The sequence below is a fragment of the Chrysochloris asiatica genome, unplaced genomic scaffold (assembly GCF_000296735.1).
Source record: "Chrysochloris asiatica unplaced genomic scaffold, ChrAsi1.0 scaffold00049, whole genome shotgun sequence".
Classification (NCBI taxonomy): Eukaryota; Metazoa; Chordata; class Mammalia; order Afrosoricida; family Chrysochloridae; genus Chrysochloris; species Chrysochloris asiatica.
The window spans coordinates 7,194,254-7,211,802 of record NW_006408567.1 but is presented as its reverse complement, the minus strand read 5'-3'; the positions used below and the strand labels follow the sequence as shown (position 1 = coordinate 7,211,802).

General features: G+C 43.6%; 1 protein-coding gene across 2 annotated transcripts in view; it reads left to right on the top strand.

Annotated features, from left to right (window-relative positions):
* TIAM1 (T-cell lymphoma invasion and metastasis 1) overlaps positions 1-17,549 on the top strand; it is a 180,944-nt gene that overhangs the window by 10,841 nt on the left and 152,554 nt on the right. For both annotated transcript variants that reach the window (XM_006862526.1, XM_006862525.1), the window contains exon 3: positions 16,573-17,020. In XM_006862526.1, coding sequence (XP_006862588.1) covers positions 16,573-17,020 — 448 coding nt within the window. The remainder of the gene's footprint in view (positions 1-16,572; positions 17,021-17,549) is intronic.

The following is a 17,549-nucleotide window of genomic DNA, read 5'->3' as shown; positions in this document are numbered from 1 at the left end:
ATTTCAATTTCCTGTTCCTTGTGTGACTGGCCAGCCCTATCTCAAGAGGGAGGCGTAGTGGAATAACCTGGGCAGGTTCCAGTCCCTACTTTGCAGCCAACAGGCTGTTCAACCTTGTGCAAATCCTTACTTCTGGTTGCTCCTCTGAACATTGGAGCTAAGGATTCTTCACCTTCCTGCTTTGGGGCTGTCTAGTGCATGTGAGAGTGGATATGTAAACATTTTTAGAAGATTTCTTTAATATAAATTGTCTTACCAATGAAATGTGGATCTTTTACTTTTATTGGTAATTAATTATAACTAATATATAATAAAAGTCAATTGATTCTGCATGTCTCAGTCATGTTCTGGTTTTGACACTCCTTGTAGAAAGTCTTGATGTGTGTTGAGGATAAGTAGAGAGGTGGTTTGCCTGATGGTTCTTCTAGTTAGAAATCGAAATTGAATTCATTTGCCCTGAAAGACATATCAGCCACTCAGGTGGTGAGCAAAGAAGCAGGTGCACTCTGACCTCATCATTAGGGGATGGTGCTATGCCCTCTGACCTTGCTCCATTGCAAGTCAGATAATGTGGGGGGGGGGTCTAAATATAGCAGGCCAATGGCAGACTAGCTGGCATGGTGGTATGGGAGAGCAGAGAAAATTGGCATTAGACCCCTTGTTTGCATGAGGGCAGTTTTTGCTGATGATGCCTGTTTTTGCTGATGAATCCTGGCTTCACCTTTCTTTTTTTTTTTATAACTTTGGGCAAGGTATTTACATCAGTGTAAGCCCTAATTTCTCTTTCTGAGAAATGGGGATAATAGGCTATTTGTGAGAGTGGATTGGAATAATTTACATGAAGCATAGTGGCTGTTACATAGAAAGTGATCAGTAAGGGAAAATTTGGTGATAGTTGTTGTAATTTTTATTTTTAGTGGTATTGTGTTACGCAAAGGTGCAAGGGAGTTTGCCGTTTGTACCACTGTCTTAAGTTGCAGAAACACAGATGTTCAAAGAGTTCAGTCTGTGGTTTGAGAAGGTGAGGGTGAATGGTACATCCTATGTCTTGACTGAGGCGGGGTTGTGTGACAGAATGACCCTGTGCTTGATGCTGCCCTGAACTGCACTAACAGTTGGATAGACTGGGGAGCCAGGTAGGCTACCAGTTAGGTAGCCTATGATACCGTCATCTGAAAAGCACTGATGGCTTTGTCTTGAAGGTACATTCAGATTGGCATTGCTGGCTTTTTGCAAAGAGATGGTCTACTGGCCTTTGGAAAGTGGCCAAAGGTGTGTTGACATGCTGGACTGTTAGAGAGCAACATCACCTGTGACTTTCCCTTCAGGCTGGACTATCCATCAGAAAGCACCTATTCTGAGTGAGATTTGAGAGGGAGGCTATATTCTGCTTCCCTAGCTCCATGTGCCCATCATAGGGAACCTGACCTCTGCCTCCCCTCATAGCCCACTCATGGGGGAGTGGGCCTTCAAATTTGTGGCTACCCCCGGAAAAGTGACTAAGCAATGCTCCCCTCTATAGACCCTGCCAACGAAAACTCTCATGTGTGATTGTTACATAAAATTTCCATTCTTTGGCCAGTTGCCTTGTTAACATTGTTAATATATGGAAGTGAGATCATCTAAATGTGGTGTCTCATAAAATCACTTTTCAGTGGCAGCTTAATGTAATGCAAAATGCAGTAGGCTCAGAATCTCAAGAAGTGCATTTGCATGTTGGCTTGGCTGCTAGAACCGGGTGACCTTGGGTAAGTCACTCCATCTTGCTGCCCCTGGAGATGATGCCATTCTCAGCCCGGTCATTAAGATAACCAAATGGGATGCTGTGTATGGAAGCTTCTTGGGGAGTCTTTTTCATGTTGACTTCATATGTTGAGTGAGGCTCTTTAATGACTTGAAACAAACCCCAGAACTGTGCACAACACTCTCCGTCCACCCACGCTTCCTCATCTTTAGTTTGGTGTGTTCATCCAACGCGTTTCTTCAGGGCCCATTCTGTCCCAAACAATGTATTTTAAGAAGCAGTGGGTGTGGAAACTTCCTTGAAAATACTTCTCTTCTTTTTGGTACAAGTTTTTGACCCAGGGGACCTTTGTAACAAGCTTGGATCATAGATGTGAAAGTCTCCTCATCTGCCCTGGTGATGTAATTGAATCTGTAATTGTCCGGTCAGCAGTTGTACTCACCAGAAAAGAGTTCCTGGTGGACATTTGGTCCAAGAGCATAACCTTCAGCCTGGAAGAGAATCTATTATTTGAAATATCATTTAGACTTGGTTTGGTTTGAAAATTATCAAAAAAGAGGTTTTGACTATTCTTCCGAATATTGTAGTTGTTCAGTAGTTGGGTGAATTACTGAGACTTGGAAGTACTGGAGTTCATGGTTTGTTTTCTGTGCTTGGACTACTAAGCAAGAAAATGAGCCCTTCAAACCACCGAGCGGACCTACAGAAGAAATCCCTAACAGTCTGTTTCTCTAAAGGTCACAGCCAAGCAAACCTTATGTGGCACTTTTTCCCTGTTAACACTTGGGGTTGTCCGGAATCAGAATTGGCTTGAGGACAACAGATTTGGTTGCTTTGTTGTGTTAGGTACCATCATATCTGGTACACATAAAGTGCACTGAGGCTATTTAATTCGTATGTCTGTGTGTATGTATGTGTACTTATGCTTTGCATTCCAAGTCAGTCTGTTAGGCATTTATCAGGGACTTTATTCATTTCCAATGGAAGGATGAGGTGGTTTCCTCCCATAAAGATTTACAGTCTTAGAAACCCTAAGGAGCAGTTCTACTCTGTACTACATTGTTGCTGTGAGTTGGAATTTGCTTGATGATAGTATGTTTTTGGTTTCAGATTATTCGTACTATTTGAAGCAGAGTTTGCTTCTATTGATTTCTGTAGCAAACGAAACTAAACCCACTGCTACTTAGTTGATTCTGACCCATACATAGCACTCTTTACAGGACAGCGTAGAACTACCTCATCGGGCTTTCAAGGCTGTAATCTTTACGGAAGCACACTGCCTCATCTTTCTCGTATGGTGGAGCTGGTTCCAACCAGACTTTTTGGTTAATCACGGAGCACATTAAGCACTGTGCCACCAGGGCACCACTGATTTCTGTAGGTATGCATAATGAAGCGGTGTCTTGGATTGAACTGATAGCTTGCTAATTTTGGGACCTGAACCATATATTCTTGGTTTTTTAAGATCAACAGAGATGAGGACAGCCTGGTAGTTCTGAACCCCAGATTTTTGTGCATGTGAGATCTTCTTGCTCTGTTACCAGAGTCCCTGGGTGGTGCCAACAGTTAAGTACCTGCCAACTATAAGGTTGAAGGTTCAAGTCCACTCAGTGGCATCTCAGAAAAAAGACCTGATGATGTTCTTCCCCAAACTGAGCCATTAAAAACCCTGTTGAGCATAGTTTACTCTGACACACTTGGGGTTGATAGGAATCAGAATTGACTTGAAAGCAAATGGCGGTCAGCTGATTGGTAGCTCTTTTACCTACCTATGGTTGGTGAGTTTAAATGGGTCTCTGGGTCTACACCAAGAAAGAGTGATGTGAGAATTATATAGGAAGTGTCTCGCACAATGTCTGGTACAGGAGAGATGCTCATTAATCAGCGTTATTTGTCATGATGGTGAGATTTGGCATAAGGTTTTAGAGTTCAGCACTGCTGTGTCTCTAAGAATGTTACATAGGTGAGTTGGAGCTGGAGAACCCTGCCATTTGAAAGGACACTCATCTTTTTAGCCAGGTCCTGTGTTTATTTGGCTTGGCATCTTTGGGGTGGTAAGGAGAACAGTTGTATTGAAAACATCTCAGTGAGCTGAGATGCTTTGGGGATGCAGCCATTGGCTCCTTGGATGTGGCACTTGCCATTAGCTTTGTACCTTGACCTAAGGGGTGTCCTATAGCCTTCTCAGAAATTCTTTGCATTGTTGTATGGAGTGGAAATAAGATAAGGCAGAATTCTTATTCAGAGCTTCTGGATATTGTTGACCATTGGCTGGGATCCATGTCAGTGTGATTTAGAGTCACCAACTCTTTGGAATTGCTAGACCCTCATAGATAATCTCTGTATACGATCCTGTTACTTTCCCAAGAAAGGAGCAGATGAATGAAGTTAGGTGACTTGGTTTCAGAACTGGATTGGAATCCAGGTCTTCTGACTAACTGACGAGGTTCCTTTCTTCTGATAGCACACTCTCACGCTATGCTACCTTCTCTTGCTTGAACAGGTTTCAATTTAAGTGTCCTTAGAATTTAAGATCAATACCCTCACTTCTTGTACAGAAGCAAAAAAAGGATATGTTGGCTGAAAGAATATAATAACTATCCACTACTAGAGTCCTGGTGTGTCACTGTAGGTTAATGTGCCATACTGCAAAGCTGTTTGAACTGCAAGGTTCGTGGTTCGAGCTCACTAGCTGCTCCTTGGAAACCCTATACAGTGTCGCTATGGGTTGGAACAGACTCAGTGGCACTTAACACAACAACTGTTACTCAAAATTGATGTTCTAGAAAAGATAAACATGATAACTCTACAAGGGTCCATTTTTGATGCTTTCTACCTTTGATGCTATGGTACAATAAATTACTTAATATGACCATATTCTTTGAGACTCACAAAGACTGTGCAAAGAAAGTTTTGTGATAGGTGGTACCTATGCAAAAAAAAGTGCTTGTGACTCACCAGAAGGATTTGGCCACTTGCTGTTAATGCAAATAAGGTGTATGGAAACTTAATAACTCTTTCAGAGTTAGAAAGAGGGGACCTCACAACCCCCAAGCAAAAAGAACCAGGCATGTCTTTTGGATCTGGGCCCCTATGCTGAGAACTCCCTCGACCCAGGAAACAGAGAGATAGTTATAACACTGGAAATGGTGAGAAGCAGAGGCAGAGAAATGGTGGCAGCAGAATCAGGAGAGCAGCGCACTATGGTGCAGTGGGCTTCCTGGAAACCTATGGAGCAAGAGTGTTTGAGCACCTTTGGACAGGAGGCTTCCTAGCATAGTGAGGTGCCCTCAGCTCTACGCTCACCAACCCTGAGTGAGAGAAAGCTGATTTCAACTTTTGGGCCAAAGCTCACTGGCAGAGTGGGGTGCCTCTAGGCAGGGCTGAAGAACTGTGTAATACTTGCTGAGCAGGGTTGAATCCAAGGGGTGGAGAGACTGAGGCTCATGGTGAGGCTGTCCTGATTGGAGAATTGTATCCTGAGCAATTCCTGATCCTGAATTGTTGCAACCTGTGAACTTCCCTAATGAACCCTATAACTGAGTATGGGAGGTGAATTTTATGTTACCTCCATCAGTGCTGTAGGAGGGATGCTGGTGTCAGAATTGGTAAAAGGTTGGAGGGTGGAGTCATGCTTGTCCACTTTGTAGGAATCAGGCACCTCCACCACTCTTATTTTTACAGATATCCTAGTAAGAGACTTGGCGATTTTTGCAAGGCTAAGTGTGCAGCATTATTAGAAGTGAATCTTGCGTTTCTAGCTGTATTCTGTTGATTCAAAATGTTATTTTCTTTTACAGTTTAATTTAGATAGCTTAGAAATAAATGTATTCCCTGTGCTTTAGCCACCGACTCTTATGAATTAGATTAAAAAATGTGGGCCCATTCTGTAGAGAAAACACCCATTTTGCACAAAAATGTTCGTGCAAACCCTTTTAAAAACAGACAAGTAAAAACCCCTTTCCTTCCCTTCTTTATCTTCTGTTTGATACATTTCCCTACCTCCCACCCTCGCTGCCTTCTTTATCTTCTTTTCTAGCATCTAGGAAAGCTATGAAATATTTCTTTTGAAAATGATCCCATTAATTTTCAATAAGACTCTCTAACTTCTTTGTCCCAGGTCATTTTGGGTGGTGGGAATGAAAAGGTGGGTATGTAGCTGAAGGATGGTTTATGTCAGCAGAGGTTGGGCTTTGCTCTCAGGACCCTTTTATTCGTTAAAACTATTTCTGGCTCCAGAGGGCCTCTGTTTATGTGAGATCAGAGAAAGGGACACAGTGGATGCAGCCAGACATAATCATAGTGAGCACGGCAGCTGACCATACACAACACATGTATGCATGTCTCTTGTATATGAAGGGGTTATATTACCAGGCATATAGTGGTACAGTACGTGCATAACCTATAAGGCATAGGTCTTGGGAGTTGTAAAGAATGCTTATGTATGTACTGTGCTGTCCTTGCTGTCATTATTTTAATGTGAACTTTCCCTCATTACAAATAAAACACTTGCCGCATAATCGTGTATGATTTGAGTCATAGACAACAGCAGCCAATCTCATGGATTACTCACTCACTTCATGAGTGTTGTAGTGCTATGTCTCTGCTTAATTTTCTTTCAAAATATCAATGTGAAATTCATCATGTCTCCCAAACGTAGTCAAACCAAAACAAATATTTCAGGGAACTCCAGACCACAGTTGGAGACCCTTTCATTTGTGTTACTATAACAATGTTAGTTTAGTAGTGGGGGAGGTCCAGTGGTTTCTTAGTGTCTCCTAGTAGAAAGAAGGACGGGGATCAGAGCTGAGAGCCCTCAGAGCTCTCAGAAACCGGAGATTCTCAGATATAAAGTCTGTGAAGCTGGCCTTCTGAAGGCCTGATATGGTCTCCACTGGGCTCCAGTAGAAAGATATCACAGACACCTGAAAAGGCTTTCACTTTGCCATTGAGTCCTCTTTGCTTTGGACCACCCTCAACATAGTTTGGGCCATAAGATAGTTTGTCATACTCTCTTACTTTCTCTACTTGTAAAAGAGTTAAAGAAAAAAAAAAAGTTCACAAGTCTGATGGTAATTTCTTCTACCTTATCTTTTACTTGTGTGTAAATGCAATGTTTAAAATTCTTAACCTTGAAATCCAACTAAAATATATTACATGAGAAACTGTTATTCTTGTTTTGAGGTTGTGGTAGAAAGTGAACAGCAGTTAATTTACTCAACAAGTGCCTACCACATGCCAGGAATTATTCTTGGCACTGTGATCTATCAAGGAGAGAAGATCTATCATGGAGCTTGCTGGGCTGAAGTGGGGCTGCGTATGGGAAAACAATGAGCATAATAGAAAAAGTGGTTTCTCGAAGAAAAAGGAACAAGATGTGGAAGATCAGGCAGTGGAGATTTGTGAGTGGCGATTTCAAAAATGGTGGTTGGGTTTGGCCAATCTCAGACTTGAGTGGGACCTTTGAAGGGAGGTGAGGGGGTTAGGTTTGGGTTATAAGGTGGGAGCATGCCCAGTATGTTTGAGGAGGCCAAGGTGGCATGGTGATTGGAGGAGTGAGAAAAATGAGGGAAAGGAGAAGCTTGAGCTGAGCCTTTAAGGATACGTCTGGGTCAACTCTATGGCAATTAGCAACAGCAACAGTTCCTGGAAGCCAGAAAGGTTGGGTGCATGCATTGGAAAGGATTCTTCATTTGCATTGGTAAGTCTGGCTTATCCAGAGTTCTAGTACTTACTGCTGGGCTTTTTGGAGAAGACCAGAGACTGTACTCTCAGGAGCTCTGATGCTGCTCTTAGAAAGTTACCTAACAATGGTGTGTGGGATAGATGAGTGGAAAGAAGAGAGTTAAAAGAGAGATTACTGAGCATGGGGTGTGGTACTAGGAAGGGAATCAAAAGCACCTGGGTATGTGACATCTTATTGGGTAACCAGGGGAGGGACAGTATTGTAAACAGGCGGCTGCTAATCAAAAGATTGGCAATTTGAGTATGCTCAGAGGTCTGAGGATTTACTTTCAGGAGTGGGGGTGGGAGGTGAAGAGCCATTGAAAACCGATGGAGCACATTTCTACTCTAATATACATGGTGTTGCCATGCGTTGGAGTTGATTATAAGGCAGCTGTTTTTTTGTTTTGTTTTAGCAAGGGGAGGATGACTATAAAGTTTGATGCATATACATAGAAAAGCAGACAAAAGGAGATGAGATGATTCATGTAACTTTCCAAGCAAGAATTAACCTGAAGCAAAATTCGAAGATTTTGCCAACTTAACTTTTGTGCCACTTTTGGCAACAGTAAGGACTTTGCTTCCGGTGTTTATGAATTGATAGGCAGAGTGAGTCAGTCCCTCTGGGGATCATTAGAGAAAAGGGAATGGGTGTTGGAAACTTAAAAGGGAATAGAGATTTTTGCCCTGGTAAAGGAAGAAAAGGAAAAATAGAGGTTGTTTCTAGAAATATCCCAAATGAAACTGTGTTGTGTATAAAGAGGGACTAATAATGGGAGGCCCAGGAGGTAGAAGTTATAAATTTTAGGATTAAAAATGTAAAAAGGCACTGAAGATCTTGGTAGACACCTACCACCCCAATTACCAAAAAAAAAAAAAAAAAAAAAAGGAGGTAGGGGAATGCATTACAAATATGGAAAACCAACACTGTATTGTTTTTTGTTGTTAGATGCTGTCTAATTGGTTCCAACTCATAGCAACCCTGTATAGGGTTTTCCAGGCTGTAAATTTTTGTGGGAGCAGAAAGCCTCATCTTTCTCTTATGGAACAGCTGGTGGATTTGAACTGCTGACCTTGTGGTTCACAGTACAGTGTTTACCCTACAGAGCCACCATGTGGCAACACTGTGCTACTTCTAGCAAATCAATTGAGGCAATTGTTAGTAAAACTGACTAACTTTTATAGTATGAAAATCATGATTCTTTTGTGAATATGAAAATAGGTCAAAGATATTTCATACTCATGCACACCAGTCTTGGTCTGGCTAGCTGATTTCCCCATGAATCTACAAGCTCCTCAGCTCTAACATTCTATGTTCGAGCAGGAAGCTAACACCTGAGCCAGATAGTGTCTTTCCTTGCGATGTAAGTAGGACTGAGGATGGACGTGACAGCAATTATAGTTTTTTTTTTTTTTGCGGAGCTACTATATGTCAGGCATGGTTCTAGACACTTCTTTTGAGTTAACTCATTCAATTTACAAAATATAACATAGATACTGCTGTTATTTCTCCTTATAAAGTTGAGGAAACAGAGGCACAAACTGGTTAAATAACTTGCTTAGCATTAATACTTTCTGTACTCAGAGGTCCTTAGTGGTGCAGTTTGTGCTCAGCTCCCTGCTGAGAGCTTGGCAGTTTGACCCCACCTAGCAGCACCATGGAAAGAAGACTAGGTAATGAGCTTTCATAAAGAAAACCCAATGGAGCAGTTCACTTGGTAATGCTTGGAGTCATCAGTCAGAATCCACTTAAGGGTTGTGGGCTTGGGCGTTTTGTTGTTGTTCTGAAATTAACCAAGGGCAATATGATATGCGTGTGAGGGAGTTGTGTGTCTGTGAAGTATTTATATTTGGGGGATAATGAGATGATGATAAACCAAAGAAGGACTATTTTAAAGTTTACCAAGGCATACATAGACTGTTCTAATTGAAGGGTTCTGCAGGTCAGAATTCCTACACTATGTTTAGCTTCTCTGCACAGGTATATTAAAGTTAAGCTCCATTCTTCAAAGAAATTAAATCAAGGAACCAACAAACCAATTTCTAATTGAATTCACCTTATAACTTAAAACGATCATTCTGATCCCTGAATTGTCCTCAGGCCTTTGCACTTTGTGGCTAGCTGCCTTTATAAAATTGTATCTGCACATCATTAGCACAGAAAACCTTTCCTCCAGAGTGTCTGTAAATCCCCTGTCGAAATAATTTGACCCTAACCTATACGTTGTTGTTGTTAAGTGCTGTGAAGTCGGTCGACTCATAAAACTATATATCTTTATGGGAGCAGAGAGTCTCATCTTTCTCCCGTGGAACGGCGGCTGGTAGTTTCAAACTGCTGACCTTGTGGTTCACAGCCCGATTCATAACCACTGCGCTACAGGGCTGCTATGGGTTGGAACTGACTCGATGTCACTTAACAACTACCACCGCGACTGGTAGGATAAGCACTTGACCATAAGGACGGTGTGAACCACAGCATCGACAGTTCAAACTTAAGAGCCGCTTCTCAGAAATCTTATACAGAGTTGAACTGAACCGATGGCCACTTAACAACAACCTGAATATATCATTTAGCCCAAACTCAAGCTGGGCGATCCTCCAATATCCATTGGAATGAAAACAAACTTTGAATTTGCCTCTAGTCTCTCTTATTTTAGATGGGAGCTCAATTAAGCATTTGTTGCCCAGCTAAAGTGGTTAAGAAAACTCATGCCCAGCAGCTGTTGCCTATTTGGGGCCACAGCTGATCTCTTGTGTATTTAATAGGGAAGCGAGTATATTGATTTTAGGAAATTGTCAATGTAATGGAATCTGAAAAGCTGGCTTAGGAGGATTTATCTTGGGAGAGCAGGATTTAAGAGCCCCTCTGTGCAAATGGTTCATGCACTTAGCAGCTAACGGTAAGGCTGGAGGTTCCAATCCACCCAGCCCACTGCCCCAGAGTCGAATCTGACCCATAGAGACCCGTTAGAGCATTTCCAAGTCTGTAAGTCTTTATGGGAACAGAAAGCCTCATCTTTCTCCTGCAGAGCAGCTGGTAGGCTTGAGTCACTGACCTTGCAGCGAAATGCCTAACCCATAGTGCCATCAGGACTCCTTCAGTTCTGTCAGACGCATCTCAAAGTGAGCTACTTTTAAAATGTCAGCCATTGGAAACCCCATGAAGTGTATGACTCTACTCTCTGACATATATGAGGTTGTTATGTAGGAGTTGGAATCCATTCAGTGGCAACTGTTTTTGTTTTTTGCAACCTCATCTGTGTGACCTACCATCGGGCGCCACTGGTGTAGTGTGTCTCAGCAGGAAATAATTTATTGTGAATTACTTTCAGGAAATCTTCTGTCTGGGCTGTGACCCATGTTGAGAGTTATCTTTCTGTCCTGCTCAGGCCTCACCATTTTCCATGATCTCCTCTGATTTTCTGTTTAAAAGCCATTATTCAGTTAACTATTCTAGGAGGGATGAGATGCTAAGACATTTAACTAGATAAGAAGGAACTTAGCTTGCGTTCATGACAAAGGCAGCTGAGGCTCCCGTGGGAGTGTTTCTTTGGCATCAATCTTCTGGATTCCAGTGCTGCTGGGAAGAGAGGGAGGTTCCGCAGGTGCTTCTGGATGTGAGGAGAATCAGGTTTCTCAGGTGTGAAGTGTCCTTGAGACCAAGATGGGTAGGAAGAGACAACCAGGAGAGCTTTGTATATCCTGCTGAGGGAAAGAAACAATAGTCTTGCTGCCATTCTTCTGAGCTGTTGGAGGTTTGCTGAGGGTGGTGTGTATCCCTGGCATTTGAGAATGATGGGCATTTGGTGTGTGTTGTTGTTAAGTACTGTCAAGTTGGTTCTGACTCTTAGTGACCCTGTGTAGGGTGTCTGAGTTGATGCTGGTGGGTTTGAACTGCCAACCTTTTGGTTTGAAGTCCAGTGCGGATCCTACAGTGACACACCAGGTGTCTAGCATTGGGGAATCTGGTGTTTTTCAAAGAAGATCCCAGAGCGTCTGCATCAGAATCATGTGGTTGTGGTTAATAATGGAGACTTCTTGATGCTGAAGGAGTATTTCGAGGGTAAGCTTGGGAATCTGGATCCACCACCACTGGTTGCCATCTACTTGACTCCACTTCACGGCAACCATTTAAATGTCAGAGTAGAACTGCTCTTCATAGTGTTTTCAGTGGTTGATGTTTCAGAAATAGATCACCAGACCTTTCTTCCGAGGCTCCTCTCAGTACAGGAACCTCTAATATTTTGGTTAGCAACCATCCACATTAACTGGGAATCTGGATGGTACATCCCAAGTATGAGTCTTTTCTGTACTAAAGTTGGAGATGACTGGCATGTATATAGGATGTGTAATGACTTTCTGTATGGGTCATCCCTATGAGCTGGCTCTGTGGATCCTGGACTTCAGGTATTTGGGACATCGCAAACCTCATAACTATGTAGAGGCTGAGTCTTGGCAACCAGCATCTGTCTTCTTATTGGCTGGAGCACATATCAGTGGAGGAACATGTACATGGGTCAGATTAACCACTGGTGGGACAAGGTGGAATCTCTTCTTGGATCCTGATGGGTCAGCATTCCCCAATGGTTACACAGGGCTGTGTGTGCTCAATGTATGCAGATGTAGCTGGGCCACCAGGCCTCTGACCTGAAGCAATCAGTTCTCTTTACTCAGTAAACTGGCTGTCGTGGAGTGGAGCACATACAGCCTGAGCCACCGCAAGGTTACAGTCTCAGATGGCATGAGCAGGTGATGTTCAGGTCTTACAATGAGGTGAGCATTCAAGGCATTAATTCTTAGTTAAAGAGAGCTGTAAGAGATGAATGGTTTTGGGAGTGTTGTTGTTAAGTGCTGTCGAGTTGGTTCTGACCTGTAGCAACTTTCTATAGGGTTTCCAAGGATCAGCTGGTAGGCTTGAACCGCTGACCTTGCAGTCCAGTGCACTGACCCACAGTGCCACACCAGGACCCTGTGTAGTCGATTATTAATCATGTTGTTAAGGCCTAGCCTGTTGAGTTTCCACTTCTTTTTTTTTTTTGTCACTCATCTTACCTTCTCCTTCCTTCAACTTTTCAGGTTTTTGTTCTTTGCTGGCTACGTCAAGGAAAATTGATGGAAAAATGGGAAAGTTAGAAAATTTAAAATAAAAGGAAAGCATGAAGTTGAATGTCTGGTTAAGATTCAGCAGTTGAGCAGTGGGGCAGCCATATTCTAGTTCATTAGGTACTTATGAATTCCAACCTCAGCTCTACCCCCAGACAGATTTCTGACCTTCTCAACTACAGTGTCTTCATCCAGGAGATGACTTTGTAAGGTTACATCCTGTTCTGTTATTGCTGCTGCTGTTAAGTTTGTCGAGTCAGTTTCAACTCACAGCAACCCTGTATAGGGTTCCCGAGGCTTTAAATCTTCACAGGAGTGGAAAGTCTCATCTTTCTCCCATGCAGCGGATGCTGGACTCAAACTGCTGACCTTCTATAAGGTTTCCAAGGAACAGCTGGTGCATTTGAACCACCAGTCTTGCCTTTGACAGTCCAGTTTTTATCCTACAGCACTACACCAAAACTCCAGATTTCTATTCTATACCATTGGGAAATACAAGCTACCTCTTGTTTCAGTGTTCCTGGGTGGTACAAACAGTCAGTGCATTTGGCTAGTAACTGAAAGATTGAGGTTCATTTCTACCCAGAGAAAGGTCTGGTGACTATTTCTGAAAATTCTGCTATGAAAGCCTTATGGACCATAGTTGTACTGTGACACATGTGGGGTTGCTGTGTGTCAGAATGGACTTCACGGGAGTTGCTGGAGTTGTTTGCCTTCCTAAGTCTTAAGTAAGTCTTATTCAAGTCTCTCTCCTATCAACTAGACGTGCTACTTGTGGAGAGGTTATCTTGCCCTAGGCTTGTCGTGCTGCTGAATAAGCACTGGACTGCTAACCTCAGGTCAGCGAGTTAAACCCACCAGCTGCTTCTTGGAAACCCCTATACAGGGTTGCTATGAATTGGAATCGACAAGACAAGCTTATAGAGAAACCCAGGGTTTTAGTTCTTTGCATTTTAAAAGATAGTAGTGTAGTGGTTACAAGTTGGGCTGCTAACCTCAAGGTCAGCAATTCGAAACTACCAGCTGCTCCGTGGGAGAAAGATGAGGTTTTCTGCTCCTGTAAAGATTTACAGCCTCAGAAACCCTGTTCAAGATTACTAAGAGTTGGAACCAACTCCATGGGACATAATCACCAATTATAGCAAGGGACCTCCATGGCTTCATACTATAAGCACTGGACTGCAAATCCCAAGATCCATGGTTTGAACCCACCACCTGGTCTGAGGTACAAAGATGAGGCTTTCTACTCTACCAAAGAGTTAAATCCTTGGAAATCCTATACAGGTCACTATGAGTTGGAGCCAGCTCCATGGCACATAACAACAACAATTATAGTTATTTCATTCACTTCTTTCCTTCTTCTAGAACAGAACTTGAGACCTGGGAAAAGGAGTCCAAATTTTGGAAAATGGACAAAGTCCTCATCTCCTGTTTCCCAAGGTTGCCTTAAATCAGGTGTGGAGAATCTTCTTTATGCCAAGATTTATAACACCATTCACAGGCCATACAAAATGATCAACTTGAAACTTAGCCTGCTGTGTTTGGTCAAGCATGTGATTAACTCACCCTTAATGTAAGGAGCTCCGGTAGTGTAGTGGTTACGAATCGGGTTGCTAACCTCAGGGTCAGCAGTTTGAAACTACCAGCTGTTCCATGGGAGAAAGATGAGGCTTTTTGCTCCCATAAAGATGTACAGCCTCAGAAACCACATACAGGGTCTCTATGAGTCGGAACCAACTCCATGGCACATAACAACAACAATGTGATGGCGCTCTGGGTTAATGTGCCAGACTGCAAAGCTGTTTGAACTATAAGGTTGGTGGTTCAAGCTCACCAGCGGCTCCTTGGAAACGCTGTACAGGGTCGCTATGGGTCAGAACCGACTCGATGGCACTTAACAACAGCAACAATGTGATGGCAAGATGCCTTAGGCAGGGCCAGACCAAATGATTTTGTGGGCCAGACCAAATGATTTTGACGGCTACCTTAAATCATCAGTGTTTGTCAATTTTTTTTTATCTGTTTTTTTTTTTTTTTTTGTTACATAAAGAGGGGAGCATGTGGTAACTCCCTTGCTAAGGAGAAATGTGGGTTGATAACAGTGTTTTTCTTCTTGTTTGGAGGATTTTTAACCAGTGGGTCTTTATCCTTTGACCGTATATGGTGCCTCATAGGGCAGGATAGCAGATAGCACAACAGTAGGGCAGGTGATTTTGAGGAGGTCTGTATATAAACTACATCTGTGGTTTCTTTGTTCCCACTAAGTTCTCTCAATTCGCTGTGTGTTGTGAGCAGTTAAATAATTAAAGACTGGAGATTCAAGTCCACCCAGAGGTCCATTGGAAAGACCTAGCAACCTACTTAAGAAAAATCAGCTGTCAAAAACCCTATGGAACATAGTTTTACTCTGACACACATGGTCATCATGAGCTGGAGTCAGCTAAATGGAAACTGGGTATTGAGTTTTCTTAACTTCTCTGCCTCTGAGGGATCTGAAGTATTTGAAGTAGAATTGATCTTGAGATGGGAACTCAACTGCCTCCTGCTGCTGTCAAGCATCCAACTCCTACAGTCCTCTCCCACCCCCCCCATGTCTACTTTTTTTCATGCCTGTCTTTGCGCACTATTTAATTGTTCATGATGAATGTAAACCTGAGGGTCCTCACTTAGAAGTGACCAAGAGAAATTCACGGAGATGTGGGACAATCTTCGTTTGTGACTTGCTTCCTTGTGTTCCCATTGCCTCTCAGCCTTGCGTTCATTTTATTGGCAAATCAGAATTTCCTGTTACCTTTTACATTTTCAAATCATAATCAGCTATTTATGGCACTCTAAGGGCTCAAAACAAAGACTTAAATCCCCAAAGCACGTAGGACTTTACTGTGTCTTCTGTGTCAGGCTCATATCCCTGTTCTTTTCCTTTGAGAAAAATAAAGCCTCAATTCTTCTGCATAAGACTGTTGATCTGCCATGTCCTATATTGCTGTCATCATCCTCCCTTGATTACTACCATTATTTAATTATTGTTTATGGAAATGCCTGTAGCACTTTAGAGCAATTAAGATTCTGATTTAAGAACAGACCTCTCTGTCCCGGAAATGTTCAACTTGAGAGCAAGGGCAGTGGTTTGGACTTTCCAAGTATATTTCAACTGGGAATTGATATCCCCAGCCTCTTGGCAGTTGCCCCAAGCTGTCACTTGGCCCAGGGGCAGTGGGTAGCTTGCTGTAGGCTCCTAGCATCCCGGCTTTGAAAGGCCAAGGTAATTGGAGAGCCCACTGTGGGGCTGTGGGCCCCACAGACTGATTTAGCACAATACTGAGTGAGAGGCTGCTTGTTTTTCAAGAAGGGAAGCCGATGAGAGCATCAGGACTCTTGCCTGTTCCTGAGACATGGGTCCTTGCTGGGTGAGTGGGTGAGGCACACTCTAACTGTCTTTATAATAGTCTCCGCATTGTAACTTTAGATGCCTATGCAGGCCCTTTATTAAAAATAAAAAAGCATCAGCTGTAAAGACCTTGTAGTGTATGGTAAAAGCCCTACCTCTGGAACAATCAGCCTGTAGAATTTCCCTGAAGTTCTGAGGCAACTGATGAGGGTGAGGACATGGAGCCGCCCAGCACTCTCAGCACGCCCAGCACTCTCAGCACGGCAGTGGGAGACTCTCAATAGCTGATTTGCCAATGAGTTAATTACCCAAGTCAGACAATCAGGGAGGTCTTTGAAGTGGTCCTTGTTTCCTTTATACTTCTTGAATATTTCAAATTGGTTGCATCCTTGCTGGGCTGGCTTGGTGTTTGCTGAGTGGCTCTGTGGATGAGTTCGGTCTGTGTGGGTCCAAGGGGTGAGGAGGATTCATTGAACCAGGAGAGGGGGGTGGGGAAGCAGCAATGCCCCACGGGTGTCTTGCTGCTACAGAGCCCCTACCTGCACTGACAGGAGTACCAGAATTACTTCTCTGTGTGATGCATGTGTTCCTTTTCTCCCTCCCTGTTCCCAAGGATGTTAACACAGGTGAGGGCAGTGAGTTTGCGGACAGTGGGATCGAAGGGGCCACCACCGACACGGACCTGCTCTCTAGACGCTCCAATGCCACCAACTCCAGCTACTCGCCCCCCACCAGCCGGGCCTTCGTGGGCAGTGACAGTGGCAGCAGCTCCACTGGGGATGCGGCACGCCAAGGGGTGTACGAGAACTTCCGGCGCGAGCTGGAGATGAGCACCACCAACAGCGAGAGTCTGGAGGAGGCTGGCTCGGCACACAGTGACGAGCAGAGCAGTGGTACCCTGAGCTCTCCCGGCCAGTCGGACATCCTGCTCACGGCCGCTCAGGGCACTGTGCGCAAGGCCGGCGCCCTGGCCGTCAAGAACTTCCTGGTGCACAAGAAAAACAAAAAGGTGGAGTCGGCCACCCGGAGGAAGTGGAAGCACTATTGGGTGTCCCTGAAAGGTAAGGGTGGAAGGGTGCTAGCTGAAGCACTTGCTGCATGATGTGCTCAATGTTCACACAGGCCAATGAGTTTTACTTTTATTGTAATGTAGCCAGACAAACATGTAATGTCTGTGGTTCTCATTGCCATTGAGTTGATTCTTACTCGTGGCAACCCCAGCTGTGACAGAATAGAAATATTCCATAGGGTTTCCTTGGCTATGGAAAAAGAAGCAAGTCACCAGACCTTTCTTCTGCAGTGCTGTTGGATGTGTTCAAACCTCCAACCTTTTGGTTAGTAGACAAACTCAGGAACTTTATCTAATGTCCAACCCAAACCAAAAACCCACTGCCAGGAGTCAATTCTGACTCATAGCAGCCCTGTCAGACATAGAACTGCTCAGTTGAGTTCCTGAGACTGTAAGTGTTTACAGAAGCAGGCAGTCTTTAGAGTAGCTGGTGAGTTTGAATCACTGACCTAGCGGTTAGTAGCCCATCATGCAACCCATTGTGTCTACAGGGCTCCAGTTGCTCTGAAGAATAAATTATA